Raw genomic sequence first — 12,830 nt, forward strand, 5'->3', positions numbered from 1 at the left:
TATGTACATATATATATCTTCCTCTACTGACCCCAGAGCTGTTTGTCTTTCAGATGGAAGATGTGATTGATGGCATCATCAGTTTTGAATCCGGTCTCAACGATGAGTTCTTTCAGTTGATGGACCCTGGACTACAGCTAGCCAACACGGTACGTATCCTTCTGTAAGTTGATGGACTCTGGCCTACAGCTAGCCAACAGGGTACGTAGCCTTCTGTAAGTTGATGGACTCTGGTCTACAGCTAGCCAACATGGTACGTATCCTCCTGTAAGTTGATGGACTCTGGCCTACAGCTAGCCAACAGGGTACGTAGCCTTCTGTAAGTTGATGGACTCTGGCCTACAGTTAGCCAACAGGGTATGTAGCCTTCTGTAAGTTGATGGACTCTGGCCTACAGCTAGCCAACACGGTACGTAGCCTTCTGTAAGTTGATGGACTATGGCCTACAGCTAGCCAACAGGGTACGTATCCTTCTGTAAGTTGATGGACTCTGGCCTACAGCTAGCCAACACGGTACGTAGCCTTCTGTAAGTTGATGGACCTCTGCACTACAGCTAGCCAACAGGGTACGTATCCTTCTGTAAGTTGATGGACTCTGGCCAACAGGGTACTTAGCAAAATATCATACCAACAACATATGACTATGCATTCATTCCTGGAGATGAATTAATCATCTGTTTGCCCACTTCTTCAAGTGAAACACGCATAGTAAGCCTTTTTGTAGATTGCTATTGCAGCAAGCAGTTAATAATGGAATCCTCTTCTATCTCCACTGAAAGTTGACCCTCGCTCTTATTGGCTTATCAACACATTGATAGCTGTGTCTCTATTTGTCCATCATTGATCTTTTTTGGGGGCGAGCGGTAATTGTTTGTTTTCTTGGAGCAGGACTGTGGAATCCAGTCTGGCTGTGAGAGTAAACACACTTGCTAACAGTAGCCAGAACAAGGCTAGAGCAGGCTAGAGCAGGCCAGAGCAGGCCAGGGTTACAGCAGGGCAGGGTGGGGTCAGCATGGTGCTGGAGGATAGGGAGGGGGGCTGCCTGGGTGTAGAATGCTGATAGCTTAACTGTGAAGAATGTGGAGAGAGAGTTAGCCAACTAAGAAGACTAAAGGTTAGCTAACAGTGGACTGGAGAGAAAGAGGAGGAGAGGTGTTTTTTTTCTTCTTCTCCTGAACATGTTTCCCCATTTCTCAACCGCCTGTTCTGAGAGAAAGGGGAAGCGGCTGAGTGTGAGAGCAGTTTGGTTCGGCAGGAGAAAGATGAGGATACTGGTTGTTCTGCAGGAGCAGCAGCATGATCACAAAATAAATCAGATGATTGAGGTAAACTAAATATTGTTGTTCTGTGGAATTTGTTTTGTAGTTAGATGAGATAAGACAGTTTTTTTGTTGTTGTTGTTTGTTTGGATTTGCTCAGGTTTTACATTCTCACTGAATTGATTTTGACATTGTAGCTGTCTACAGGGTCTAGCTTAACTTGAAACTGAGATGTAGACATGCTAACAATGTGTTAATTACTGTATTCGGTTAATGACACTGAGATGTAGACATGCTAACAATGTGGTTATTACTGTATTCTATTAATGACACTGAGATGTAGACATGCTAACAACGTGTTAATTACTGTATTCTGTTGTTAATGACACTGAGATGTAGACATGCTAACAATGTGTTAATTACTGTATTCTGTTGTTAATGACACTGAGATGTAGACATGCTAACAACGTGTTAATTACTGTATTCTGTTAATGACACTGAGATGTAGACATGCTAACAATGTGGTTATTACTGTATTCTATTAATGACACTGAGATGTAGACATGCTAACAATGTGTTAATTACTGTATTCTATTAATGACACTGAGATGTAGACATGCTAACAACGTGTTAATTACTGTATTCTATTAATGACACTGAGATGTAGACATGCTAACAATGTGTTAATTACTGTATTCTATTAATGACACTGAGATGTAGACATGCTAACAACGTGTTAATTACTGTATTCTATTAATGACACTGAGATGTAGACATGCTAACAACGTGTTAATTACTGTATTCTGTTAATGACACTGAGATGTAGACATGCTAACAATGTGTTAATTACTGTATTCTGTTAATGACACTGAGATGTAGACATGCTAACAATGTGGTTATTACTGTATTCTGTTAATGACACTGAGATGTAGACATGCTAACAACGTGTTAATTACTGTATTCTATTAATGACACTGAGATGTAGACATGCTAACAACGTGTTAATTACTGTATTCTGTTGTTAATGACACTGAGATGTAGACATGCTAACAACGTGTTAATTACTGTATTCTATTAATGACACTGAGATGTAGACATGCTAACAATGTGTTTATTACTGTATTCGGTTAATGACACTGAGATGTAGACATGCTAACAATGTGGTTATTACTGTATTCTATTAATGACACTGAGATGTAGACATGCTAACAACGTGTTAATTACTGTATTCTATTAATGACACTGAGATGTAGACATGCTAACAACGTGTTAATTACTGTATTCTGTTAATGACACTGAGATGTAGACATGCTAACAATGTGGTTATTACTGTATTTTATTAATGACACTGAGATGTAGACATGCTAACAACGTGTTAATTACTGTATTCTGTTGTTAATGACACTGAGATGTAGACATGCTAACAATGTGGTTATTACTGTATTCTATTAATGACACTGAGATGTAGACATGCTAACAACGTGTTAATTACTGTATTCTATTAATGACACTGAGATGTAGACATGCTAACAACGTGTTAATTACTGTATTCTATTAATGACACTGAGATGTAGACATGCTAACAATGTGGTTATTACTGTATTCTATTAATGACACTGAGATGTAGACATGCTAACAACGTGTTAATTACTGTATTCTATTAATGACACTGAGATGTAGACATGCTAACAACGTGTTAATTACTGTATTCTGTTAATGACACTGAGATGTAGACATGCTAACAATGTGGTTATTACTGTATTTTATTAATGACACTGAGATGTAGACATGCTAACAACGTGTTAATTACTGTATTCTGTTGTTAATGACACTGAGATGTAGACATGCTAACAATGTGTTTATTACTGTATTCTGTTAATGACACTGAGATGTAGACATGCTAACAACGTGTTAATTACTGTATTCTATTAATGACACTGAGATGTAGACATGCTAACAACGTGTTAATTACTGTATTCTGTTGTTAATGACACTGAGATGTAGACATGCTAACAATGTGTTTATTACTGTATTCTGTTAATGACACTGAGATGTAGACATGCTAACAACGTGTTAATTACTGTATTCTATTAATGACACTGAGATGTAGACATGCTAACAACGTGTTAATTACTGTATTCTATTAATGACACTGAGATGTAGACATGCTAACAATGTGTTAATTACTGTATTCTATTAATGACACTGAGATGTAGACATGCTAACAACGTGTTAATTACTGTATTTTATTAATGACACTGAGATGTAGACATGCTAACAACGTGTTTATTACTGTATTCTATTAATGACACTGAGATGTAGACATGCTAACAACGTGTTAATTACTGTATTCTGTTGTTAATGACACTGAGATGTAGACATGCTAACAATGTGTTAATTACTGTATTCTATTAATGACACTGAGATGTAGACATGCTAACAACGTGTTAATTACTGTATTTTATTAATGACACTGAGATGTAGACATGCTAACAACGTGTTAATTACTGTATTCTGTTGTTAATGACACTGAGATGTAGACATGCTAACAACGTGTTTATTACTGTATTCTGTTGTTAATGACACTGAGATGTAGACATGCTAACAACGTGTTTATTACTGTATTCTGTTGTTAATGACACTGAGATGTAGACATGCTAACAACGTGTTTATTACTGTATTCTGTTGTTAATGACACTGAGATGTAGACATGCTAACAACGTGTTAATTACTGTATTCTGTTGTTAATGACACAGATGTAGACATGCTAACAACGTGTTAATTACTGTATTCTGTTAATGACACTGAGATGTAGACATGCTAACAACGTGTTAATTACTGTATTCTGTTAATGACACTGAGATGTAGACATGCTAACAACGTGTTAATTACTGTATTCTGTTAATGAAACTGAGATGTAGACATGCTAACAACGTGTTAATTACTGTATTCTATTAATGACACTGAGATGTAGACATGCTAACAACGTGTTAATTACTGTATTCTGTTGTTAATGACACTGAGATGTAGACATGCTAACAACGTGTTAATTACTGTATTCTGTTAATGACACTGAGATGTAGACATGCTAACAACGTGTTAATTACTGTATTCTGTTAATGAAACTGAGATGTAGACATGCTAACAACGTGTTAATTACTGTATTCTGTTAATGACACTGAGATGTAGACATGCTAACAACGTGTTAATTACTGTATTCTATTAATGACACTGAGATGTAGACATGCTAACAATGTGGTTATTACTGTATTCTGTTGTTAATGACACTGAGATGTAGACATGCTAACAATGTGGTTATTACTGTATTCTGTTAATGACACTGAGATGTAGACATGCTAACAACGTGTTAATTACTGTATTCTATTAATGACACTGAGATGTAGACATGCTAACAATGTGGTTATTACTGTATTCTGTTGTTAATGACACTGAGATGTAGACATGCTAACAATGTGGTTATTACTGTATTCTGTTAATGACACTGAGATGTAGACATGCTAACAACGTGTTAATTACTGTATTCTATTAATGACACTGAGATGTAGACATGCTAACAACGTGTTAATTACTGTATTCTGTTAATGACACTGAGATGTAGACATGCTAACAATGTGTTTATTACTGTATTCTATTAATGACACTGAGATGTTGACATGCTAACAACGTGTTAATTACTGTATTCTGTTAATGACACTGAGATGTAGACATGCTAACAATGTGGTTATTACTGTATTCTGTTAATGACACTGAGATGTAGACATGCTAACAACGTGTTAATTACTGTATTCTATTAATGACACTGAGATGTAGACATGCTAACAACGTGTTAATTACTGTATTCTGTTGTTAATGACACTGAGATGTAGACATGCTAACAATGTGTTTATTACTGTATTCTATTAATGACACTGAGATGTAGACATGCTAACAACGTGTTAATTACTGTATTCTGTTAATGACACTGAGATGTAGACATGCTAACAACGTGTTAATTACTGTATTCTGTTAATGACACTGAGATGTAGACATGCTAACAACGTGTTAATTACTGTATTCTGTTAATGAAACTGAGATGTAGACATGCTAACGTGTTAATTACTGTATTTTATTAATGACACTGAGATGTAGACATGCTAACAACGTGTTAATTACTGTATTTTATTAATGACACTGAGATGTAGACATGCTAACAACGTGTTAATTACTGTATTTTATTAATGACACTGAGATGTAGACATGCTAACAACGTGTTAATTACTGTATTCTATTAATGACACTGAGATGTAGACATGCTAACAACGTGTTAATTACTGTATTCTGTTAATGACACTGAGATGTAGACATGCTAACAACGTGTTAATTACTGTATTCTATTAATGACACTGAGATGTAGACATGCTAACAACGTGTTTATTACTGTATTCTGTTAATGACACTGAGATGTAGACATGCTAACAACGTGTTTATTACTGTATTCTGTTAATGACACTGAGATGTAGACATGCTAACAACGTGTTAATTACTGTATTCTGTTAATGACACTGAGATGTAGACATGCTAACAACGTGTTAATTACTGTATTCGGTTAATGACACTGAGATGTAGACATGCTAACAACGTGTTAATTACTGTATTCTGTTGTTAATGACACTGAGATGTAGACATGCTAACAATGTGTTTATTACTGTATTCTATTAATGACACTGAGATGTAGACATGCTAACAACGTGTTAATTACTGTATTCTATTAATGACACTGAGATGTAGACATGCTAACAACGTGTTAATTACTGTATTCTGTTGTTAATGACACTGAGATGTAGACATGCTAACAATGTGTTTATTACTGTATTCTATTAATGACACTGAGATGTAGACATGCTAACAACGTGCTAATTACTGTATTCTGTTAATGACACTGAGATGTAGACATGCTAACAACGTGTTAATTACTGTATTCTGTTAATGACACTGAGATGTAGACATGCTAACAACGTGTTAATTACTGTATTCTGTTAATGACACTGAGATGTAGACATGCTAACAACGTGTTAATTACTGTATTCTGTTAATGACACTGAGATGTAGACATGCTAACAACGTGTTAATTACTGTATTCTGTTAATGACACTGAGATGTAGACATGCTAACAACGTGTTAATTACTGTATTCTGTTAATGACACTGAGATGTAGACATGCTAACAACGTGTTAATTACTGTATTCTATTAATGACACTGAGATGTTGACATGCTAACAACGTGTTAATTACTGTATTCTATTAATGACACTGAGATGTAGACATGCTAACAATGTGGTTATTACTGTATTCTATTAATGACACTGAGATGTAGACATGCTAACAACGTGTTAATTACTGTATTCTGTTAATGACACTGAGATGTAGACATGCTAACAATGTGTTAATTACTGTATTCTATTAATGACACTGAGATGTAGACATGCTAACAATGTGGTTATTACTGTATTCTGTTAATGACACTGAGATGTAGACATGCTAACAACGTGTTAATTACTGTATTTTATTAATGACACTGAGATGTAGACATGCTAACAATGTGTTAATTACTGTATTCTGTTGATCCTGTTGTGAATAGTAGATAGTGTTGGTCATATTAACCGTTGAGATTTAACAGGCACTCTGCGTGGTGCCTGTTAAGCTGTTAGCACACTCTGCGTGGTGCCTGTTAAGCTGTTAGCACACTCTGTATGGTGCCTGTTAAGCTGTTAGCACACTCTGCATGGTGCCTGTTAACACACTCTGTATGGTGCCTGTTAAACTGTTAACACACTCTGCATGGTGCCTGTTAACACACTCTGCATGGTGCCTGTTAATCTGTTAACACACTCTGCATGGTGCCTGTTAAACTGTTAACACACTCTGCATGGTGCCTGTTAAACTGTTAACACACTCTGCATGGTGCCTGTTAAACTGTTAACACACTCTGCATGGTGCCTGTTAAACTGTTAACACACTCTGCATGGTGCCTGTTAAACTGTTAACACACTCTGCATGGTGCCTGTTAAACTGTTAACACACTCTGCATGGTGCCTGTTAAACTGTTAACACACTCTGCATGGTGCCTGTTAAACTGTTAACACACTCTGCATGGTGCCTGTTAACACACTCTGCATGGTGCCTGTTAACACACTCTGCATGGTGCCTGTTAACACACTCTGCATGGTGCCTGTTAAACTGTTAACACACTCTGCATGGTGCCTGTTAAACTGTTAACACACTCTGCATGGTGCCTGTTAAACTGTTAACACACTCTGCATGGTGCCTGTTAACACACTCTGCATGGTGCCTGTTAAACTGTTAACACACTCTGCATGGTGCCTGTTAACACACTCTGCATGGTGCCTGTTAACACACTCTGCATGGTGCCTGTTAACACACTCTGCATGGTGCCTGTTAACACACTCTGCATGGTGCCTGTTAACACACTCTGCATGGTGCCTGTTAACACACTCTGCATGGTGCCTGTTAACACACTCTGCATGGTGCCTGTTAACACACTCTGCATGGTGCCTGTTAACACACTCTGCATGGTGCCTGTTAACACACTCTGCATGGTGCCTGTTAACACACTCTGCATGGTGCCTGTTAACACACTCTGCATGGTGCCTGTTAACACACTCTGCATGGTGCCTGTTAACACACTCTGCATGGTGCCTGTTAACACACTCTGCATGGTGCCTGTTAACACACTCTGCATGGTGCCTGTTAACACACTCTGCATGGTGCCTGTTAACACACTCTGCATGGTGCCTGTTAACACACTCTGCATGGTGCCTGTTAACACACTCTGCATGGTGCCTGTTAACACACTCTGCATGGTGCCTGTTAACACACTCTGCATGGTGCCTGTTAACACACTCTGCATGGTGCCTGTTAACACACTCTGCATGGTGCCTGTTAACTGTTAACACACTCTGTGTGGTGCCTGTTAAACTGTTAACACACTCTGTGTGGTGCCTGTTAAACTGTTAACACACTCTGCGTGGTGCCTGTTAACACACTCTGCGTGGTGCCTGTTAACACACTCTGCGTGGTGCCTGTTAACACACTCTGCGTGGTGCCTGTTAACACACTCTGCGTGGTGCCTGTTAACACACTCTGCATGGTGCCTGTTAACACACTCTGCATGGTGCCTGTTAACACACTCTGCATGGTGCCTGTTAACACACTCTGCATGGTGCCTGTTAACACACTCTGCATGGTGCCTGTTAACACACTCTGCATGGTGCCTGTTAACACACTCTGCATGGTGCCTGTTAACACACTCTGCATGGTGCCTGTTAAACTGTTAACACACTCTGCATGGTGCCTGTTAACACACTCTGCATGGTGCCTGTTAACACACTCTGCATGGTGCCTGTTAACACACTCTGCATGGTGCCTGTTAACACACTCTGCATGGTGCCTGTTAACACACTCTGCATGGTGCCTGTTAACACACTCTGCATGGTGCCTGTTAACACACTCTGCATGGTGCCTGTTAACACACTCTGCATGGTGCCTGTTAACACACTCTGCATGGTGCCTGTTAACACACTCTGCATGGTGCCTGTTAACACACTCTGCATGGTGCCTGTTAACTGTTAACACACTCTGTGTGGTGCCTGTTAAACTGTTAACACACTCTGCGTGGTGCCTGTTAAACTGTTAACACACTCTGCGTGGTGCCTGTTAACACACTCTGCGTGGTGCCTGTTAACACACTCTGCGTGGTGCCTGTTAACACACTCTGCGTGGTGCCTGTTAACACACTCTGCGTGGTGCCTGTTAACACACTCTGCGTGGTGCCTGTTAACACACTCTGCATGGTGCCTGTTAACACACTCTGCATGGTGCCTGTTAACACACTCTGCATGGTGCCTGTTAACACACTCTGCATGGTGCCTGTTAACACACTCTGCATGGTGCCTGTTAACACACTCTGCATGGTGCCTGTTAACACACTCTGCATGGTGCCTGTTAACACACTCTGCATGGTGCCTGTTAACACACTCTGCATGGTGCCTGTTAACACACTCTGCATGGTGCCTGTTAACACACTCTGCATGGTGCCTGTTAACACACTCTGCATGGTGCCTGTTAACACACTCTGCATGGTGCCTGTTAAAGGGACACTTCACCGTTGTTCAACTTAATATTCATCATATCCAGCACCACCCTCTAACATCATAATATGTGGGGGGAAATGTTCTGTTATAATCTCCACCCGGCACAGCCAGAAGAGGACTGGCCACCCCTCATAGCCTGGTTCCTCTCTAGGTTTCTTCCTAGGTTATAATCTCCACCCGGCACAGCTAGAAGAGGACTGGCCATCCCTCATAGCCTGGTTCCTCTCTAGGTTTCTTCCTAGGTTTTGGCCTTTCTAGGGAGTTTTTCCTAGCCACTGTGCTTCTACACCTGCATTGCTTGCTGTTTGGGGTTTTAGGCTGGGTTTCTGTACAGCACTTCGAGATATTACCTGAAGTACGAAGGGTTATATGAAATAAACTTGATTTAATTTGATTCACCGTTGTTCAACTTAATATTCATCATCTCCAGCACCACCCTCTAACATCATAATATGTGGGGGGAAATGTACACACGCGTGACTGTAAGTCGCTTAGGATAAATGCGTCTGCTGAAAGGCAAAGTATATATTAAAATACCAGCTTTCTATGTTTTCTATATTGATTTATTTGAATGTTCTTCTATGGTATGTTAATACTCTGTAAGCACTGCCACGGTGGGGACAATGGGAAAAGAGGAAGGAGTCTGAAAGACACACAGTCTATTTTATAGATTTGTGTGTCATGTCCATCCATGGAGTTCCGTGTTTTATGACTCCCAAAGTATTGTTGGCATTGTGAGTTGAGTTTAGTCAGGTATTTCATCGTTTCGGGGGGATTTTTCCTTCTGTCTTTTTAGATGTACTCTTATTTTGCTTGTACATTTAGTGATGTGTACCAGTCAGGAGTTGCTTTTTGTTTGTACATTTAGTGATGTGTACCAGTCAGGAGTTGCTTTTTGTTTGTACATTTAGTGATGTGTACCAGTCAGGGGTTGCTTTTTGTTTGTACATTTAGTGATGTGTACCAGTCAGGGGTTGCTTTTTGTTTGTACATTTAGTGATGTGTACCAGTCAGGAGTTGCTTTTTGTTTGTACATTTAGTGATGTGTACCAGTCAGGGGTTGCTTTTTGTTTGTACATTTAGTGATGTGTACCAGTCGGGAGTTGCTTTTTGTTTGTACATTTAGTGATGTGTACCAGTCAGGAGTTGCTTTTTGTTTGTACATTTAGTGATGTGTACCAGTCAGGGGTTGCTTTTTGTTTGTACATTTAGTGATGTGTACCAGTCAGGAGTTGCTTTTTGTTTGTACATTTAGTGATGTGTACCAGTCAGGGGTTGCTTTTTGTTTGTACATTTAGTGATGTGTACCAGTCAGGAGTTGCTTTTTGTTTGTACATTTAGTGATGTGTACCAGTCAGGAGTTGCTTTTTGTTTGTACATTTAGTGATGTGTACCAGTCAGGAGTTGCTTTTTGTTTGTACATTTAGTGATGTGTACCAGTCAGGAGTTGCTTTTTGTTTGTACATTTAGTGATGTGTACCAGTCAGGAGTTGCTTTTTGTTTGTACATTTAGTGATGTGTACCAGTCAGGGGTTGCTTTTTGTTTGTACATTTAGTGATGTGTACCAGTCAGGGGTTGCTTTTTGTTTGTGCTGTTTTGGATGAATATAATGTACAGCATCTATTTGATTAGAGGTTGAAGTCTGTCCACTGGGCAGAGAGAGGTGAGAGATCAGTACCATGTTATACCTTGGCTAGGGTTGCAAAATAATCCAGTAACTTTCCCCCCACAACAAAATATATATATATATATTTTTTTTAAATAAATCCTGGTTTGATGGTTTCCAGATTTTCTCTTTATTTCCTCCTGATTCCAGGAATCTATTTTCCAACCAGGATTTCTGCAGAACCAGGACATTTTAGGAAAGTTAACAAAATTTTTGCAACCCGAACCTTGTCTGATATGTAGACATTAGACGGAGTCTGGAATTCACACGATCAACGTTCCAGGGAAGTTATCACTGGAGTTATGTCTTCATTTGTTGAGACTCCTAGACTTCTGACATCAAAGCACATTCTGTTGTTACTGCCTTCTGATTGGATGAGGGAGAAAGTAGGCCTAAGTACTACATTTGGGAAGCTGTTGTTGTTGTTTACACCTTACGAATGTTGTTGTTGTGTGTACAGCTGCCAGTGTCAAGGAACATGCTGGATGTGTACAGCAGTGGCGGGATGGTTGCTCCAACCATCCCCGTCTCTAACTCCTGTCCTGCTGACTTGCACGCCATCAAGACTGAGTTAACCGGTACCGGTAAATAGTTCCTCCTTTATCCTTCCGTACCCCCTCTCGCTCATATCTCTATCTTTCTCTCGTCTGCCTGGTCTCTAAATCACACTCAATCCCTAGCTGTTTCTTAACTGTCTCTGTATCTCTCTCTTTTTCTCCTTGTCTCTCAACTTCCTGGCTGTCTATCTCTTACTCTGTCTCTGTCTCTCTCTCTCTCTCTCTTACTGTCTTTTTCTCTTACTCTGTCTATCTCTCTCTTACCCGGTCTCTCGCTCAGTTTCTGTCTTTCTGTATCTCTCTCCCTCCCCCATTTTGCTCTCATTCTCTCTCTCTCTCTTTTTCTCTCACTCATTCTCTCTTTAAAGTTCTTACTCAGCATTGCTCACCCAGACTTCCCCTGTCCAGTCAGTCAGTCACAACCAGAGCCATCAGTCCTCGTCTATATGTTTCTCAACATAAAGCTCTGCCTCCGCCTTCCGCTCAGTCATTCCCTCTTTCTAGTTCATCTCTGGTAATATAGACTTGGAATGTACAAAACAATAGGAACATCAAATCAAGCTTTATTTACACAGCACATTTCAGACATGGAATGCTTTCAGACAATGTGCTTTACAGGAAAATAAATAAATAAAACAATTAAAATAAAATAAATGAAATATTTAAGAGGATAAAAAAGGAAAAACAAAGTTTAAAAGGTGTGTTTTAAGATCTATTTTAAATATGTCCACAGTTTCATCCCCCCCTCAGGTTCTCTGGCAGACTATTCCAGAAGCTGGGGGCATAGTAACGAAAGGCTATCTCTCCATGTCTCTTGGTCCTAGACTTTGGGATAGTTAAAAGGCTGTCTCTCCATGTCTCTTGGTCCTAGGCTTTGGGATAGTTAAAAGGCTGTCTCTCTATGCCTCTTGGTCATAGGCTGGGATATTTAAAAGGCCAGTGGACCTGAGGAACCTACTGGGTACATAACTTAAAAGCATGTCTGACATGTATTGGGGTGCACAATCGATTTAAAAACCAATAGAAGAATATTTCAAAATTAATTCTAAAACTCACAAGCTGCCAGTGCCGAGACCTTAAAACCCGGTGTGATGTGTCTCCGTCTGGTCTTGGTCAGTACCCTGGCTGCAGCATTCTGTATGTTTTGCAGTTGACCAATGACATTCTTGGGTAGAC

General features: G+C 39.5%; 1 protein-coding gene across 7 annotated transcripts in view; it reads left to right on the top strand.

Annotated features, from left to right (window-relative positions):
* tfe3a (transcription factor binding to IGHM enhancer 3a) overlaps positions 1-12,830 on the top strand; it is an 86,108-nt gene that overhangs the window by 57,722 nt on the left and 15,556 nt on the right. For 4 of the 7 annotated variants that reach the window (XM_055891061.1, XM_055891066.1, XM_055891062.1 and 1 more), the window contains 2 exons: positions 54-149; positions 11,558-11,681. In XM_055891061.1, coding sequence (XP_055747036.1) covers positions 54-149; positions 11,558-11,681 — 220 coding nt within the window. The remainder of the gene's footprint in view (positions 1-53; positions 150-11,557; positions 11,682-12,830) is intronic. The other 3 variants (XM_055891065.1, XM_055891067.1, XM_055891068.1) reach the window with 1 other exon arrangement.

This window comes from Salvelinus fontinalis, chromosome 31, assembly GCF_029448725.1.
Source record: "Salvelinus fontinalis isolate EN_2023a chromosome 31, ASM2944872v1, whole genome shotgun sequence".
Taxonomy (NCBI): Eukaryota; Metazoa; Chordata; class Actinopteri; order Salmoniformes; family Salmonidae; genus Salvelinus; species Salvelinus fontinalis.